Here is a 20,493-nt window from a genome sequence, read left to right on the forward strand (position 1 = left end):
TTAAAAAACAAACAATAATAAAACTTCACAAATATAAGATGAGAAAGAAATGGACAGGAATGTTTGACCTGAGGTTTTTTTAGTGAACTGCAAGAGCATATTAATCAGCACTGTTTCAGAAGAGCTGAAAATACCATTTTGGGCTACCTTAAGAATGGCAAAGCTTCCAGAAATAGGGGGATATTACTCTTGTACTTTGCCTTGGTAATAACACATTTTTTAAAGTACTGTGTACAGTTCTGGGACTTACAATTTAAGGATAGTGATATGCTAGAGATCATTCAAAATGCAAAAAATGGTGAAGGGCCCTGAGACCATGTCACAGATGAAGATTAGCTGAAGGAAAGGAAAGAAAATATTCAAGGAGATAAAATAGCTATCTTTAAGAATGTGAAAAAATGTTGGGTGAAAGTAGTATTATTCTTTTTGGTCTAATAGAAGAATTAGCAGCAACTGAATGAAAGGAAGTTATTATTTAAGAAAAACTCGGTACCAGGAAAAGCATTTTAACAGTGAGAACTAACCAAAAGTAAAATAGATGTCTCTTATTAGATATTTCCAAGCAGAGGCTGTATGATAATTTGTGGGGATTTTTATTTATTTAGCATTTTATTTCTCCCCTTATAGGTAAAAACAATCTTTAATATTTGTTTTTAAAACTCAACAGACAGTTCAAAACTCTCTCCCTTCCTCCTTACCACACCTTCTCATTGAGAAATACTGATTATACATGTATATTCATGCAAAACATTTCCATATTGGTCATGTCATGAAAATATAAGACCCCCCCCCAAAAAAAACACTAAAGAAAAATAAAGTGATGAAAATATAGTTCAATTTGTATTCAGACACCTTCATTTCTTTCTTTGGGGATGAATAGCATTTTTCATCACAAGTCCTTCAGAGTTGCTTAGGATCATTGTATTGTTGATATATAAGATATATATTGTATATATCGTAGTCATTTACAGCTGATCATACCATAGTTTTGTTGTTACTTTATACATAAACATTTCACTTTTGCATCACAGCTCGTTTAAGTCTTACCAGGTTTTTCTGAAAGCATCCTGCTCATCATTTCTACAGGCACAATAGTATTCCATCATAAAATCACATGCCACAATTTGTTTAGCTATTACTAATTCATAGACATCTCTCAATTTCCAACTTTTTTGCCACACACACACAAAAAAGCTTCTATAAACATTTTTATACATATAGGTCCTTGTCCTTTTTTCTTTTTATCTCTTTTGGGACACAGATCTAGTAATGGTATTGCTAGGTTAAAGGATATATATACATAGTTTTATAAACTTTTAGGCATAGTTTTAAATCACTCTACACAATGATTAAATCAGTTTACAAGTCTATTAAGAGTGTATTAATGCCAAATTTTCCCTGCATCTCCAACATTTGTCATTTTCCTTTTCTGTCCTATTAGCCATTCAATAGGTATGAGGCAGTACCTCAGGTGGAATGGAAAATACTTGTATCCAAAGAAAGAACTATGAAGACTGAATAGGAAAGCCTACTTTTTTCCACCGTTTTTGGTTGCTTTCTTCCTCTTTCTCATAGTTTTCCCCTTCTGTTCCGATTTTTCTCTTATAATGTAACTGTTGGAAATGTTTAAAACAATTGTACATGTGTAACTTATATCAAATTGTTTGCTGTCTGGAAGAAGAGGAAGGTAAAGGAGGGAGAAAAAAATTGAACTCAAAATCTTACAAAAATGAATGGTGAAAACTATCTTTACATGTAATTAGAAAAGTAAATTATTATTGAGAAAAAAATTAAATAAAGTAAGCTCTGCCTTCCAGGATGGAAGGCATACTATCCCAGGCTTCAAGGGTTTTATTCAGCTGTTTTCAGGTTTTCCAAGGTTATATGACCTAAAGAAAGGTGTGCTTACTAGTCTCCTGGCTTGTGAGCAACTACAAACACTCTTTTCTGCCTTGGAAATATGATGACACATGCTTTTGTGTGCTCCTCACAATGAGATTGAGAGCTGAATCCAAGTATGCACAAAGCAATAAAGCCCTGCCTCAGTGATAGCAAAAGACCTTTATAATCTCCATTAAAAAAAAAAAAAATTGTTTATTGCTGCAGCTTCCTTTCTTACCTTTATTTTTATTATTAAAACTGTTTATTTTCAAAACATATGCATAAATAATTTTCAACATTCACCCTTGCAAAAACCTATTCCAAATTTTTTTTCCCTCTCTTTTCCCCACTTCCCTCTTAGACAGCAAGTAATCCAATATATGTTAAAACATTATAAACATATATAATCTACTTCTGACCAGTTGTTTGACCTCCATTACCATCTGTGGGCTGAGAGCTCCAGTTGCTGCTTTTGATAAAGTGCCTCCAAAGGCATGCTCTTGGTTTGCTGGAGCTGTGCTGGCTTGGTCTGTGCTGGGCTGTGCTCCACTTTTGCCCAGGTGAGACAGACCTTTTCTGCTGACTTTCTAAGTTGACTCTGGCAGAAATTTTTTTTTTCACCCCACACCACTCCAGGATTGTTTTATGGCATTATTTTAAAACTGTAGATGGGTTGAGAGAACTCAAGCAAATTACTGCCTTTTCTTCACTACCATGACTCCACCTCCAACTTTTGGAGATGTTTTTGTGAGTGTAGGTTAGACTAGACAAAGTCTCTTCCAAAAATAAAAATTGATTCTATAGTTTTGAGGGGATAGATTTAAGCTCATTGTAAGTATAGAACTAATATTAGAGCTTTATCCAAGGCCAAGTATCAATTTCTTCTCAAAGTGTTCATGGTGTTGAATGACCGGTCTGTCAAGAAATGTTTCAAGGTGATAACTACCTGCAATAGATGAAAGGTTGAACTAAACACTAAGATTTTTCCAAAATTCTCCTTCCAAGACTATAAATTAATAAAGAGCAAGAACCATATTTTATATTTCTCTGTATTCCTTAAAATGCTTTACATAGAATAATAAGTGATGAATGACTGTTTTGGTAAGGCACCTGTTTATACTCCCAGTTTTTGAGATTATGGCTTCAAAAATCAAATTACTTTCCAGTAATACGGATAAAAAAATTGATGTCTAGCATAGATCATATCGAACCCAAAAATCTACTCCAGTTGAGTAGAAAGGTATTAGAATGAAATCCAAAAAAGTCAAAAATCAAAAATAGTACACTACTGAAATGACTTCAGCATTTAAAATGTTTAAGGCCAGTGCCTACTTCATAAACTAAGAACTTCCTAAAATTGCCATTACCTAAAAGATATCCACACCTTTAAACACAGCTGAAATATTAGAGCTATCCCAAATTAGAACAGAGGGTAATAGTGGAAATTCCCTAGCCAGGATGTTTTAAGAATAGAATCGACACCCATTTGTTTGGCTTGGCTTCCTGGAAGTAGAGAGACAGACTAGGTGATCTCTTAAAATCTATTATTCTTCAAATTGAAAAATTCTGTTTATGGTCCTGTCACACATTTCTATCTTTAAGAACAGTAGTTGCCTGCAAACTAAATGGACAAAATATAATCACCACCACCGAACAGCACAAAGCAGCTCCAAGTAATCTAAAAGTAAATACTTATATTCTAATAGTACCTGAGAATTTCCCAAAACAACCTTTTAAAGTTTTATGAAACAAAAATTTGATGGTCAGACCACTTTCTTCAAAAATATACACTTTTGATACACTTTCTAGGTTTGTCCTGTTCACATTTATCATCTAATCATCCCAGCAGTGGCATACTTTTAAAAAAATTTAACTTTCAAGACAGCTAGATGGTTCAGTGGAGATAGTACCAGCACTGAAGTGAGGAGGATCTGAATTCAAATCCAGTCTCAAACAACACTTGTGATCCTGGGCAAATCAGGTAATCCCAATTGCCTCATTCCCTCCTCTCCCCACCCCCCACCTCCCCAAAAAATTCTCTTTTAAAATTAACTTTCTGCAAAATTAATGAAGTAACAGTACATTAAAACTAATACATCATTTATTGAAGTCCACTAATTATGCAAATGCTATAAGAAACACTAAGTCACACAGCAATAATACCAAGTATTCTTTCTCACTGTTCTTAGTTGAACATTTATTCAAAGTCTAATTCAGAATGTAAACAATCTCTTTAAAAGCAAGTCTTACCAGTTTAAGCACTGTTCATGCCAATTGTAGGTGGAAAAATAGAAAAAAAAAAAAATTTAACCAAATCAAAGAGAAAGAAAATATAAAAATGAAGAGGAAGATGATGGCTCTAAAATGCTTTTTAACCCTTGTATAAAACTTTGATATTATTTCCATTAGAAGCCAATTTTAGCTTGATTCAGAAAAAAAGATTTGTTACACTTCTTGTCTCTATATCCTTGTTGTACTGAATCACTTTTCTCAAAAGTAATCATTCTTCTAATTCCCAAACATAATAGCCTTTTCTCAGCCATCATTCTTTTTGAACTCCATGCAATACATACAATAATGCTGACACTTATGATACTTGCTAATTCCCCTGACTTCCAGGACTTCACTTTTCTGATCACTCATACAACTTATGTAAATCACTTAGTAGACTTAAGTTCACAATTCAATGAACATTAATAATTTACCTTAATTCAATTCAAGGAGAAATTCCACATTTACTAAGTTTCTACACTATAAATCTAACCCAATTTGGAAATGTTAAACTAGGTTATTCCCTAGTAAATGCTCTGAAATAAATCTTGCTTCCAAGCTAAATTATTAGCATCTAATCTCAAATGTAGCATTATTAAGAAATATATAATATCTTATTCTCAGTTTGAGATGCCCAGGGGAACATCCATTTCAAAATGTCCAGTAAGCAGTTGGTGATACAGACTACAGCATAGATGAGAGACTAGCTGTAGTAGAATTGAGAGTTAATTTGAATACAAATGATAATTAAATCCATGGCAATTGAGAAGTCTACCAAGAGAGAATGTAGAAATGATGACAAAGGAAAGAACTTTGGGATATATCCAGTTGGAGGATGTCATATGGATAATTAACCAGCAAAAAACCCCACTGTTTTTTCCCTCTCTTCTCTTTTTAATTTTTGTTATAATGGGTGGCTCTTTGAATAGGAAGAGATATATTTTTGGAAATAAAGATAATGTTTTTAAAAAGTACCTATAAAAATTAAAGGGGAAAAAAACACACTGAAGTTCTCTGGTATAAAAACAGATCTAGGTTGGAGTTGTGAGCCAATTACTAAATTCCTTGAAAAAGGAGAGAGAACAAGAAAGAGCTGGTAGCCAACCAGGACATGGAATGGGCAATATGTTTGGGCAGTTATCCCCAAAACATGCAAAGGTGCTTAGTGATGGCAGCAGAAGTAAGATTTGGAAATGGCAATGGGGAAGAAATATGTTGACTCCCTCTCCAATACAAGTGTGTTGAGGAAACAAGAAATGCTACTAACAGTATTGGAAAGGATTACCAATGGATACAGTTGTGAGCTAAGTCTTCATGAACAATAGAAGGAACATGAAAGGAAAAAAAAAAAAAAAGTAGAAAGTGAAAGAAAATTTGTTAATAATATGATGATATAATGGGGTTAGCAACAGTAGAAAGGATGAAGAACTGGAGTATGACATAAGACAGATAAAGAGTTCAGTACATGAGAATGACAGAATTGAAGTAGAGGTTGAAGAGAAGGAATAGTGGTTTTGCATGAGAATGAATTTATAATCACTGGAATTGGGAGTATAAAATGTAGGAAGGATTAATTCAGACAAGAAACCATGTTAAGTATCTCAGCTTTATGCTATCAGTCAGTAAACATTTATTAAGTACCTACTATATGTCAAACATGTGCTAATAAGCTTATTTGCCCAAATTGGCTCTTCTACAGACAGCCTTAAGTATGTCAATAATAATAATTATATATATATATATATATATATATATATATATATATATATATATATATATATATATATATATATATGTCAACGAGTATTGTAATTAGTAAAATTCCAAGTAAACCCAATAAATAGCAAGAAGATAGAAATGTAGAGTTGACCTCTGAAACTGAAATGGTCAGATTTCAAAAATAAAAATAGAATTAAAATAATTTTTAATGGAGAAAAATTCCTTGGTGTGGTACAAACACAGCAGAGAATACCTGAAATATTGAAATGGTTTTCAATAAACAACCTGGGGAGACAGTACAGTATAGTGAAAAGGACATAGACATATAATTAAAATAATTGTTTAAAACTATGGTTCCACAATTTAAATGCCCAATCTTGGTGGCCCTAAGTTTCCACTTATGGAAAGCAATTTTATATTGCACAACAATAATCAAAGTTGTAGTAAAGAGTCACTTGATTGAAAATGTTAAGTATTTTAAGAAAACTATTAAGGACTGTGATTATATCAGTAAAGGGACCTCTCAGGTGAGGAGGCTCCCTTTACTAACGCAGGTCAGCACTTTCTCTGTAACAAAGTCTTAGAGCAGGGTGGGGAACGCCCTGCCCATAAAATCATTTACTAAAGCAACAGCAGGTGATAATGAACTGAAAGCTAGGTACTGCTTGAATACAAAAGTTGATAATTTTGTATGGCCTGCAAATGATATTATAAATAAATGGCCCGTGGCAGAAAAAAAGGTTCCTCACCCTGTCTTAGAGAGTTGCTGTACCTTCCCTAAATTTGATGGAGGAAGGAATGAAGGGAGATGACAGGATTTCTCCCTTGCAGTATTGTCAAATTCATTGTTTAGCCACCTGTTAACGTGAAGCGATTCAACATCCTTTCCTTTCATGATTCCCTTACAATTCCTGAATTCCTACCTAGACTCTATGCAAAAGTTCTAAAATAATGGGAAATTTAAAGCCAAGAAAAAAGTGCTGAATTGGAATATTTGAATAATAGTTCAATTATTTACAATGCAGAATGCTATCCAGTTCAGTAATTTTTAAGCAAATATCACTGGACATCCATCAAGCTTATTTATATTCACAAATCAGAGACTGTTCCTTAAAATGACATAATGTGAATATGGAACACAAAATGAAATTACTCAGTGTTAGCATTTTCTTTGGTCCCAAGGCCAACAAGGCCCTTCTCAAGTGTCCTTAGCTTTTTTCTTCCTACCCATAACATTCTTTCTTCCCCTATATTAGTAGTCAAACTCCATTCAACAAATATTATTTCTTCCTCCCCTTTGAACCAAGGTCCTTCTACTCCAGGTAAAATTTTCAAAAGATTCTCATTTCCTGACAATCACCAACCTAGCTTTTAAAAAAAGAAAGAGCAAGCTGCAAGCTTTAAAATTTTTTTTCAATATTCCATGAAAAATTTAAACATTACTTCCCATCTGTACCATAAAAAAAAAATGTACTCTTTATGCTACCTATAATGCTCAAACTACATTATTTAAACAAATGAGACACTACAAAAATTACTGGTACTAAGGCCATTATTTTCCCTCTATGAAGAGAAAAGCTTTATATTTATATTAAAAAAAAAAATCTCATTTTCCCCATTGTCCCACTGTTCTATTAGTTCTATACTAGTAATATATACTATATATAGTATAACTATACTAAATATACTATATACTAAATAATACAAAAATCTACCCAATTAGTTGTGAACTATAATGGTACATTCTTGAAAGAGAAAAATCATTCACAGAATACTTGAAATGATGAGGCCAAAAAAATGAACGAGTCAATTCAATATGGTAAAATGATTAATTCTGAAACAGAAGCAAAGAATAGGTCAGTTGTTAGCTATCACTGAGATTCACTGACAGCAAAGGTAATATGGGGGGGGGTGGGGGGAAGGCTAGTTGCCCTGGTAGAAAAATGCCAGACAAAAGAATATGCCAAATGGAACGTTTGACAAGTTATTTTTTTAGAGTCTGTGAACAGCTAATTTCTATTTTGCAAAGTTCTATTATTTCCTATCTAGCATAGTCAATATTAATATACTTAAGACTATGTTACTAGTAGCATTACATGCAAAAACTTGTAATCAGTGATTAGTTCATAGACTGCATGATGAAACAAACTTAAGCACACAAGCTATTTCAATGAAGTTTTTTCCCCTTAATCCTAAAAAAAAAAAAAAAATTAAAAATCATTTTTAGATTAATCTTATTAAATACTGGCACCAAGAAAAATTATTAAGTTTTTTTTTTTCTTTTCTGGGAAAAATGCTACAAAAATCAAGATAAATACCAATTTAGTATATACAATTTACCTAAATATTAAAGATGTTCTTTATACACTGATGACTGAAGTGTTGACCAAGGAAAAAAATGAGCTGGAGATTAAAAAAAAAAAAGTTTTTTTTACAATACACTCAAGATGCACTGATTCCCCAAAAGTGACAGAACTTCATAATCTTAATATGATCTAAATATTTATTCCTTAACCTAACTTCCTCAATGTTCAAGGAAATGACTTTATGAAATGCATGAAACCGTTGTTAATTGCAAAAAATACACATCTAATACCATGACACTGAAACATTTTTTCCAAGTGACTTGAAACTTTGTTAACTTTTGCCTATAAATTTAAGTTTGCTATTCCTTTAAGATGATCAACCTAAGAACCATACAACACTTACCTTGGTATTGTTACACATTTCGTATTACAGTTTTGAGTAGTGATAGCTTTTTCAAGTTCATCTAATCTTCCAGTTTTCTTTAGCTTCTTCACCAAACTTTTAACTGCTTTCTCACACCATTTTTCTTCCTGTCCATTCTGTTCTCCACCACCTGCTCCTCCAGAACCACTGGCAGATTTCTTCCATCCCAACAGCCTCTTCACAACTGGTGGAGTGAATGGTAAGATAGATGACATGTTCTTACCAGACAGCAGCAATCTCCAGAAAGAAAGAGGCCTTCTTTATCCAACCTAGAAAAAAATATCAAAGCTTAAGTTAGAAAAGAACTCCAAAATCAAATAATAATTTTAGTCAGATTACGTAAAAAGAGATCAATTTAGAGAATTTAGGGAAAATTGTGACAAAAATGCTTGAAGTTTAACTTATACACAAAATTAATTATTTCCAATTACATATCTTTTAAAACTTCTATTCTTCAAAACTGTACTTCAGGAGTATTTGGATGAAGAATATAATTTTAATCAATTATGAAGAATCTTTTTAAAAAAAGACTTGAAATTTAAATAATATATCTGTCCCTTAAATCATCGAATATGAAAACAATACTACTGTTCTAAATAACTTTGAGGGTTTAAGTATAACAAATGTCTTCAGAAATAAGGGCAGGAACACACACACACACACACACACACACACACACACACACACACACACACACAAATCTATTAAAACCTCATGACAGCAGATTTGCAAATATCTTAGTCTTTCCCCACCATTAAAATTCCATCAGTTTTATTTCCCACAAGAGATCAGAGGGGAAAAAGTGCAATCCATTGAATTAAAAAACTTTTAAAATTAACAGAGAAGAAAGTGACTAAAATGTTCATCACAGCACTGAAGCAGAGATCCTCACTGCTAGTAATATACAATGCCAGAGGGTCAAAGAGAGTGAAGGGTAAAATTCACAACAAAAATTTATAATAGTGGCGGCTAGGTGGTGCAGTAGACAAAACAGCAGCCCGGAAGTCAGGAGGACCTGAGTTCGAATTTGATCTCAGACACTTAACACTTCCTGTATGACCAAGTCACTTAACCCCAATTGCTTCAGCCAAAAAAAAAGAAAAGAAAAGAAAAAGAAATTCACACACACACACACACACTATATATATATATATATATATATATATATATATATATATAGTAACACCGAAGATTCCCAGTGATTGTCAAATGGCTAAACTAAATATGGTACCTGAATGTAAGAGAATATAACTGTGCATTGAAAAAAATAAACAAATGAATGAATAAACAAGATAGGAGATAGGAGATTAGCTGAAATGTTATCAAGTAAAATCAACAGAACCCCCCCCCCAAAAAAAACCCAAAACCATACACAATAGCTACAACAATGTAAATGGAAAGAACAACAATCAAAACTGAGCATCATGTTTGACCCAAAGAGATGAGAAAAATTTACTTTTATCTCTTTTTTTACTTGGGAGGGAGGAAATTCTCACGCTGTCTCCTGATTTTCAGAGAACAACCAAGATAGATAAGTTTATAACAGCATAATAATATCACAAATCAATGGTTTTAACTTTGTTTTTATTGGAACGTTAGCACAAAAAGATCACAAAATTCTAGGGAATTAGTGAGAAATGTTTTGCAAGATAACCAATTTTATCTGTGTACTGGTTACTGTGTTAGAATAAATACATATGTCTGAAGCTGTTATTGAACTCAGGAAATTCCTGGTTCCAGATTCACTATTTCTTTTTCTTTTTAATTTTAATAGTATTTTATTTTTCCAATTACATATATAAAAAAGTTTTTAAACATTCACTTTTGTAAAATTTTGAGTTCCTAATTTTTTTCTCCTTCCTTTATCTCTTTCCTTCCCTTTGATATAGGTTAAACATATACAATCACTTTAAACATATTTCCATATCAGTCATCTGTTACAGAAAAACCAAGACAAAAGGGAAAAACCATGAAAAAGAAAAAGCAAACAAACAAAAGAGGTGAAAATAGTATGCTTTGATCCACATTCCATCTCCACAGTTCTCTCTGGATGCAAATGGTATTTTCTATCTCATGACTATTGGGATTGTCTTGAATCTCTGCACTGTTTTTGAGAAGTCATGTCTATCATAGTTTGATATTATTATGCTGTTTTTATGCACAATGTTCTCCTGGTTCTACTCATTTCACTCAGTATCAGTTCATATTAAGTCTTTCCAGGTTTTTCTGAAATTGGCCTACTCATTATTTCTTATGGAACAATAATAATATTTAATTACATTCGTATACTATAACTTATTCAGTCATTCCCCAATTGATGGGCATCTACTTAATTTCCCATTTATTGCCACTACAAAAAAAAGTGCTGCTACCAAAATTTTTGCATATGTGGGGTCCTTTTTCAACTCTTTTATAATCTCTTTGGGATACAGAACCAGTAGTGATGCTGCTCAATTAAAGGGTGTGCACAACATTATAGCCCTTTGGGTATCCTCCAAATTGCTCTCCAGAATAGCTGGATCCACCAACAATGAATTATAAACTCGGTATTTTCTGTAATTATTCTTTTACAATGTAGAGTTTCTTAAACTTTTCCACTCATGGCCCCCCTTTTGCCCAACAACTTTTTACATGACCCTGTGTTATGGGCCAGAACTTGAAATAAAGTACTAAGTAAGTGGAATTGAGGAGAGAATGGTTAAATCTAGTTTACCATCGATTTAATCCTACAACAAATAATGGTTTCCTAGTGATATAACGATTAGTGTATACTCAGTGTGGAACATATAAGGAGACGCTGTCAGGGCCAGAAAGGAGAAGCCCACTAGAAGCTCTTGGAGCCTCAGTCAGGATTCAGTCAAAGAGAAGCCAGAGAAGGCAGTAGGGCAGAACAAAGGAAGACAGAGAAGTGGTGGCAGGCTATCCGGTGGAGAACACTGAAACCAAGATCCAAAAAGCCTCCAGAAAACTAGCCAAACCCCAAGTGAAAGAGATAAGACTCTGAAGGAGACAATAAAGGATTTGGACTTTAATCCCTGGCTGCATTTGGAGTGATTACACTGAAATGAAACTAAGGCTGTCTCCAGAAGCCCCCCAAGAAACCTGCTCTCAGAGAACATTACAATTTAGAGAAGAATATTACAAAACCCTGGGTATATAAGTATTTTAAATAGATATACAAATCAAACATTTATTGGTAATAAATCATAATTTCATAATCTCTACATCCAGTTATAACAGCCTATGCGGAGTCACAAATTACAGTTTAAGAAGCTGGATTATAAAGAATTGCTCTCTGGAACTGGGAAGAGGGAGAGAGATTTTGCAAAATGAAGGTAATATAAAAACAAAACACATCAAATATTTTTAAATGGATTAAGTAAGTATTCTAGAAATAAGACTAATAGAAGAATGAATATACATGTGGGCAACTGACCTACAGTGCAGGATCCATTAAGTGTTATTTGCATTTTATGAGCAGCTTTTAGGAAAACTTTCAAGGTGCAATATATTTGTTTTTTCATTAAAAACACACACACACACAATACTTGCTATGTGATATTTTTTAAAAACTACATTAAAATATCTGTTTTGGTAAATAATTGAGTTAACAGACTTTAATTCTTAAAGAGTTATCATGATTTTTTTCTTTATTTCCTTTGTAAGATCAACATTAATGTCAAGCCTCTGTTTAGGCCCTCCCTTTTTTATTCTCTACACTTTCTCTAGATAAGAAATTCCAAATCAAGAGTGCATGAACTTGGATGGAAAAATATTTATTTTCACTATTCTCTTCTAATTCTACATATTTTATTATGTGCCTCTAAAAATATGATTCAGAATAGTCTAAAAGCTTCGCACTACAAGGAGTCCACGACAAAACAAAGGTTAAGAAATCCTGTTTCTAAGTGATTTCTTTAACTCTTATGCATCTAGAACTTAAACATGTCTGGAAGTAAACTCTATTTCCCCCTAAACTCATTCTTCCTCCTAATGTCTATTTCTGGAAAGCACCACTAGATAGTACTCAATCACCCAATCCTATCAGATACAATCAAATCTAATTCAGTATCTCCTGGACATCATAACAATTCTACTGAGGTCTATATTACCTCTTGCCTGGACTAGTACCAATCTTCTAAGTGGTATTCAGCCACATTTAACACATCTAATGTTTCCCTTCTCCAAACATCTTCCAAATAGCTGCCAAAGTGATCGCACTAATGACCTTGACATTTCTGATAAAGAAGCATCAGTGGTTTCTACTACCTCTAGAAAAAAACAAGCACCTCTGTCTTGCTTTCAAAGTCCTTTCTTGTCAAGCTAATTTCACACAACTTTCCTCATTGTTTGGTCTAGTCAAATAGTATATGTGTTCCCCTTACACAACATTTTTTCTGTCTTGATCTATATTAATGGTAAATGTTAAAATGGAACATTTAAAATGAGCAAATTTTTTTTCTTCTAGGCAGAGAACTAATTTTGTAAAGTATGTGCAATTATTCATTCAGCAACTGTTTTATGTGCAAAAACCTACAAAAAGACCTGAGAGTGATAAAGAGAACCAAGTCAATTCAACAATCAAGAATTTGTTAAGATCCTACTATATGTTAGGGGATATAAAGGGCAAAAAATGTCCTTATCCTCCAGGAGCTCAAAGTCTAATATGGGAGACAATAAGCAAACAATTATATATTAACAAGATATATATGGAATAAATTGAGATAACCTCAGAAGCAAGGCACTGGAATTGGGAATCAGAAAAGGCTCCTTGTAGAAAATAAGATTTTAGCTGGAACTTTAAAGACGTCAGGAAGCAAGGAGATTTGAGATGGAAAAGAAGAGCGGCAAAGATGTCCAGAATTCAAAGAGGAGTATCTTATTTAAGAGACCAGTGCTACTTGATCAAAGAACTAATAAGAGTAGCAGTTGTTTGTCCTTTATTCTCAAAGCCAATCATGACATCAGGGAGGTGAGGTCATAACGTGTAAGTGAATTGGATATGAGTAAGGCAGTAGTCTGGGCAAGGTCACTAGCCTCATTTTCTTCTCCAGAATCACCTGGATGCAGTGGCCAGATGTAGATCAGGATGGCTGGAGACGACTTTGGATGAAGTAGTAACGTTAGACCTTTTTAAGCTAAGGTCTTTTAAACAGGTCTCAGTTTGACTGAGGCAACATCAATTCAGTTATTAAAATCTGGCAAGAAAGAAATGAGCAAAGAATGGCCTTTTTTGTCTAGACAAAAAAGAGGTAGGAAGCAACCAAGGTTTTGAATGCCAAACACAATTGTTTAGAAGCAACAGGAAAGCCATTAGTCAACTGAATAGGGGCCCATGTTAGGGTGAGGAAAGGAGGTAACCCAATCAGACCTGTGTTTTAGGGAAATCAATTTAATAGCTGAGTGGAGGATGAAATGGAGTGAGGAGAGACTTGTGGCAGGAAAATCAACTAGAAGGCAAGTGATGAGGGCCTCCAGCCAAGTGGTGTTAGGGTCTACCTCAGAGAGAAAATAACATGTGTGAGAGATGTTCGAAAGGTAAAACTGACAGGTTTTGGCATCATTTTCGGTATGGAGAAGAGTAAGGTAATAAAGTGAGTAGTCAAGAATGATACCTAAGTTGCAAGCTTGGGGGAATGGGGAATAGATGGTATTCTGAACAGAACAGAGTTTGGGTATGTCTTGCTGCAGTGAAGGCCTGGTTAAGTTTATGTAACAAAAGTCAGTAGGGGATCTAGTCAGTACGGTTTTATCATTTTCTTCAGCTTCAATCATGAGTAAGAATAAAAACAGCAGACCATGGTAAATCAGGACTGTGGCTTACTAGGCCCAAGATCTTTTATAAGATAAAGGGGAAAATGGCTTGACCAAAGAAGATAGTGTAAAATTGAGCTGGTTCACCAAGGTGTCAAGATGCGAAGTGGTTAGTGCAAGCCAATGATAGTCTGAGAAGAGAAATGAAAGCCTTAGGGATTGGAGGCCAAGGTAAGGACAAAGAACAGAACTTAAGGATGAAACCCAGAACAAAATGTGGAATGATGCCTCAGTTAATCAGTTAAAAAGGAATTTCAGATTTCAAGAACATAAATGCTTTAAAATACTATGTCCTCATGAAGTTTCTGTTCAACAAAGGAAGACACACAAATGTGCATTACCATACAACAAACAATGCAGAATATAGTATAACAGTATAAAGATCAATTCCAAATGGAGATCAGGACAGAATTCCTGAGTGAGTTATAAAAATGTGTAAGCAATCCATCTTAAAGGAATAGCATAGATTTATAAAATCAGAAGTAAGGGTTAAGAAGTATATTCCAAGCACAAAACAATAAGCAAATGTGGAAGGAAGGAGGGAGAGAGAGAGAGAAGAAATAAAGGATGGAAGGAAAGAAGGAAAACACAGAAAATGTTTTAAGCAGCACTTGGCAGTAGTGCAAGGTATGACTAGAAAGGAAGAATAAAGAGTACCAAGAAGTAAATGGACCAATTTACTAAACCATTGCAATCATCCAGATGAGGGAGAAAGGTGATAGTAGGAATGGAAGGAATAGTTAAACTGACAATCTAGTGAATGATTACATAGTAACAAAAGAAGGAAAGTGAGTACAGAAAAAGCATTTGATAAAATCCAACATCCATTCCTACTAAAAACGCTTGAGTGTATAGGAATAAATGAACTATTCCTTAAAATAATAAGGAGCATATATTTAAAACCTTCAGTAAACATCATATGTAACGGCGATAAACTAGAACCTTTCCCTATAAGATCAGGAGTGAATGAAACAAGGTTGCCCACTATCACCATTACTTTTCAATATAGTACTAGAAACTCTAGCCTCGGCAATAAGAGCCGAGAAAGAGATTCAAGGAATTAGAGTAGGAAATGAGGAAATCAAATTATTACTTTTCACAGATGACATGATGGTATACTTAGAGAACCCCAAAGACTCTGCTAAAAAGCTATTAGAAATAATTCAGAATTCTAGCAAAGTTACAAGATACAAAATAAATAGATTATTAATAAATAAATAAATAAATACAAAAAAAAAGTTACAAAATACAAAATAAATACAAAGATACAAAGATACAAAATAAATCCACATAAATCCTCAGCATTTTTACACATTACCAACACAATCCAACAGCAAGAGATACAAAGAGAAATTCCATTCAAAATAACGGTCGATAGTATAAAATATTTGGGAATATATCTACCAAAGGAGAGTCAGGAATTATATGAGCAAAATTACGAAACACTTGCCACAAAAAATAAAGTCAGATTTAAATAATTGGAAAGACATTCAGTGCTCTTGGATAGGCCGAGCGAATATAATTAAGATGACAATATTCCCTAAACTAATCTATTTATTTAGTGCTATACCAATCAGACTTCCAAGAAACTATTTTAATAACCTAGAAAAAATAACAACAGAATTCATATGAAACAACAAAAGGTCAAGAATTTCAAGGGGAGTAATGAAAAAAAAAATTAAGTGAAGGTGGTTTAGCTGTACCTGATCTAGAACTGTATTTTAAAGCAACAGTCACCAAAACCATTTGGTATTGGCTAAGAAATAGACTAGTTGATCAGTGGCATAGGTTAGGTTCACAGGACAAGATAGTGAATAAAAATAGCAATCTAGTGTTTGACAAACCCAAAGATCCCAAATTTTGGGATAAGAATTCATTATTTGACAAAAACTGCTGGGAAAACTGGAAATTAGTATGGCAGAAACTAGGCATGGACCCACATTTAACACCACATACTAAGATTAGATCAAAATGGGTCCATGATTTAGGAATAAAGAACGAAATCATAAATAAATTGGAGGAACATGGGATGGTTTACCTCTCAGATTTGTGGAGGAGGAAGGAGTTTGTGTCCAAGGGAGAACTAGAGACCATTATTGATCACAAAATAGAAAAATTTGATTACATCGAATTAAAAAGTTTCTGCACAAACAAAACTAATGCAAACAAGATTAGAAGGGAAGTAACAAATTGGGAAAACATTTTTACAGTTAAAGGTTCTGATTAAAGGCCTCATCTCCAAAATATACAGAGAATTGACTTTAATTTATAAGAAATCAAGCCATTCTCCAATTGATAAATGGTCAAAGGATATGAACAGACAATTTTCAGATGATGAAATTAAAACTATTTCCACTCATATGAAAGAGTGTTCCAAATCACTATTGATCAGAGAAATGCAAATTAAGACAACTCTGAGATATCATTACACACCTGTCAGATTGGCTAAGATGACAGGAACAAATAACGATGAATGTTGGAGGGGCTGTGGGAAAACTGGGACACTGATGCATTGTTGGCGGAGTTGTGAAAGAATCCAACCATTCTGGAGAGCAATCTGGAATTATGCCCCAAAAGTTATCAAAATGTGCATACCCTTTGACCCAGAAGTGCTACTACTGGGCTTATATCCCAAGGAAATACTAAAGAAGCGAAAGGGACCTGTATGTGCCAAAATGTTTGTGGCAGCCCTTTTCATAGTGGCTAGAAGCTGGAAGATGAATGGATGTCCATCAATTGGAGAATGGTTGGGTAAATTATGGTATATGAATGTTATGGAATATTATTGTTCTGTAAGAAATGACCAACAGGAGAAATACAGAGAAGCTTGGAGAGACTTACATCAACTGATGCTAAGTGAAACGAGCAGAACCAGAAGATCATTATACACTTCAACAATGATACTGTATGAGGATGTATTCTGAGGAAGTGGATATCTTCAACATAGAGAAGAGCTAATCCAATTCCAATTGATCAATGTTGGACAGAATCAGCTACATCCAGAAAAGGAACACTGGGAAATGAGTGTAAACTGTTATTTTTACCTTCTGAATCCAATTCTTCCTGTGCAACAAGAAATTCGGTTCTACACACATATATTGTATCTAGAATATATTGTAATATATTTAACATGTATAAGACTGCCTGCCATCTGGGGGAGAGGATTGGGGGAGGAAGGGAAAAAATCTGAACAGAAGTAAGTGCAAGGGATAATGTTGTAAAAAATTACCCATGCATATGTACTATCAAAAAAAAAAAAAAGTTATAATTATAAAATAAAATAAAAATTAAAAAAAAAAAAGAAGGAAAGTGAGGTATCCACAATTCAGAACATTAGAGTCTCTATCCACTTATTACCACTCCAATCAAAGTTTCTCTTCTGACTATCAATAACCAGAATTCAATTTGCATTGTGTTGGTTCTCTGAGTATATTAAGCAAGCTAATAAACTGTCCTTTTAATTCTGCTTAGAGGTAGAAGCATTACATCAAGAAGAAATGCAATGTCCAAATATGACCTCTTATAGTAAATTCTTAAAACTCTGAAAATGAGTTTGTTTTGGGGTGATGTGGGAGTTTAAATATCAAGGGATAAAGGGAAGATAAAAGGTTATTTTTATTTTTTTGCTTCTGAAAGCTCAAAACCATAGCTATATTGTTATAGTTGTACCTCAATGAAGTAAGGAAATGATGTAGTGCATGTCTTTCAGAGTAACCTAATTCAAGTAACCTCAACAAAATATCTCTTCTAACAAGAGAAATATGGGAAGAATATTATGGAAAAAAGCTCAAGTGCTTTTATAGAAAGAATTTCATAAAGTAGAAATGAATTTCTGCCCTAGGCCTGGATGATCACTTTTATCTTTCTCTTGAAGGAGCTGAACCCATCAAGAAAACAGTCCCTAGTCCAGAGGTTTTCCTTTCATTAAATTCTAAATTTTGTTGATTACTAATTCTTTCATCCAGACACAAAGTCTCCTGAATTTTTCTCCTTAAATAGTCTGGCTTACCTCTCTAGGTTAAAGCATGTCCATATTCAATCCTTAATAATTTATCCCCTCTCCCCACCCTGCTTCTTCCAGGCTCAATGCCACCAGTATCTTGGTGTATTCTAGGCCCTGTCCTTTTTCCTTCTTAACTCTATCAATATATAATTCCACCACAAGGATAGCAAAGTAAGATACATTTAATCTAATTTTGCAAGTTTTATCATAAGGAAATATTTGTTGCACATGAAATCCTATTTTAAACTGTTTCAAAATATTGGGGACTAAGAAGGAAGGAATAGTACCTGAAGGCAGGTGAACCTGTTAGAAAGCTGTGGTAATAATCCAGCTGAGATAGAAAAAATGGTTAGTAAATATCAAATCTAGTGATTGATAGTAATGCTGACAATTCCCCAAACTATTTTTAGTATTTTGTTGTTGTTTGATAAGGATAGCCCACACCATATAGCAGAAAGAATATTTCATCTGGAGTCAGTCCCCACATGTGACCTTGGAATAAATCATTTACATTCTCTGGGCAGGGCAGCTAGGTGGAGCACCAGCCCTGAAATCAGGAAAACCTAAGTTCAAATCTGATCTCAGATACTTAACATTTCCTATCTCAGATAGCTGTGTGACCCTGGGCAAGTCACTTAACCCCAATTGCCTCAGCAACAAAAATTAAATTAAAAAAATAAATAAATATAAAATATATAAAATATAAAATAAATATAATATAAATTAATATATAATATAAAAATATAAAATAAATATAAATATAAAAAATAAATTAAAAAATAAAAAATAAATTCTGGACCTGTTTTATCATCAAATGAACAGGAGCTGATTAAGTGACCTCTAAGGTTTCTTCCACAACCTGAAGTATTAAATAGGACATTTTTAACACTTAATAATGATGCTGAGAAACAGAACTAACTACATGATGCTGAGAAATAGAACTAACTTACTCAATGTTAAATACAGATTAAGAAGCAGAGCCAGGATTCAAAAACTCAAATACTGACTCCTCAATTTCACTTCAATAAATCAAGTCATATAAGAGAATTATACTTGTAGTGTTCAATATTCATGTATCACTTAAAGAAAATGATAAACACATAAGTTTACTATGAATATATCAGTAAGATTTCCCAATTAGCAAAAGCTGTTCCATCATCACAGTCCTGAATCTTTAATATTTCATCATCCTCTGCTTATAAACATGCCTAATCCTTACCCCCCTCCCCAAAAACCCCACCCTTTCCTTCACCTCTCTCCCTCATATTGTTTCTACTGCCAGACTTCTCAAAAGAACAGTCTACACTCACTGTCTTTATTTCCTCACCACCCACTCATTCCTCAACCCCTTGAAATCTGGCTTCCTCCTCCACTATTCACAGAATCAAAGACTTTTAGAGCTGGAAATTTAGAGGAGCAGCCATTTAATCAAATCCATACCAAGAAAATAATATCCAATACAGTATGCTCTACAAGCTCTGTTTGAAGACCTCCCATTAGGAATGGAATCCTCTGCCTTTCAAGGAAATGAGGTAGCTCTCAATGTTAAGAATTTTTTTCTAACATCAAGCTTAAATTAGTTTCTGTATTTCCACCCCTTTGTTCCTACTTTGACCTTCTAAGGCCAAACACATCACATCTAATCCCTTCCATGTGACTGCTCTTCAAATATTTAAAAGGACAATCTAGTTCACTCAACTCATCTGTTTTCCAGGTTAAAAACCCATCCTTCAACTATTCTGATTGTCTCCTTTTGAACATTTTCTACTTAATATCCTGAATATAGTACTGTAAAGTTGGTTTGACCAGGATAGAATGTAAGATTATTTTCATTTCTTTACTCATGGAAGCTACGGGGAAAGGTATGTTGTTGTACAAGTGAATAAAGACCATTGATGGAATGTTCAGGAACAGCTAGTAGTCTAATTTGGAAATGGCACATGAAGAGCATAAGACTGAAGACAGATTGTGTAGCATCTTAAACCTCAAACGAGAGTTTTCATTTTATCCTAAAGACAGATTAGAGCCATTAAATGTGTCTGAATATTGACTAGTCAGAAAAACTATTAAAATAG

General features: G+C 33.7%; 1 protein-coding gene across 5 annotated transcripts in view; it reads right to left on the reverse strand.

Moving 5' to 3' along the window:
- Positions 1-20,493, reverse strand: part of SMAD2 (SMAD family member 2) — a 98,051-nt gene that overhangs the window by 61,282 nt on the left and 16,276 nt on the right. For all 5 annotated transcript variants that reach the window (XM_074279326.1, XM_074279324.1, XM_074279327.1 and 2 more), the window contains exon 2: positions 8,581-8,870. In XM_074279326.1, coding sequence (XP_074135427.1) covers positions 8,581-8,816 — 236 coding nt within the window. In that variant the 5' untranslated portion in view covers positions 8,817-8,870. The remainder of the gene's footprint in view (positions 1-8,580; positions 8,871-20,493) is intronic.

Source organism: Sminthopsis crassicaudata, chromosome 1 (genome assembly GCF_048593235.1).
Source record: "Sminthopsis crassicaudata isolate SCR6 chromosome 1, ASM4859323v1, whole genome shotgun sequence".
In the NCBI taxonomy this organism is placed as follows: Eukaryota; Metazoa; Chordata; class Mammalia; order Dasyuromorphia; family Dasyuridae; genus Sminthopsis; species Sminthopsis crassicaudata.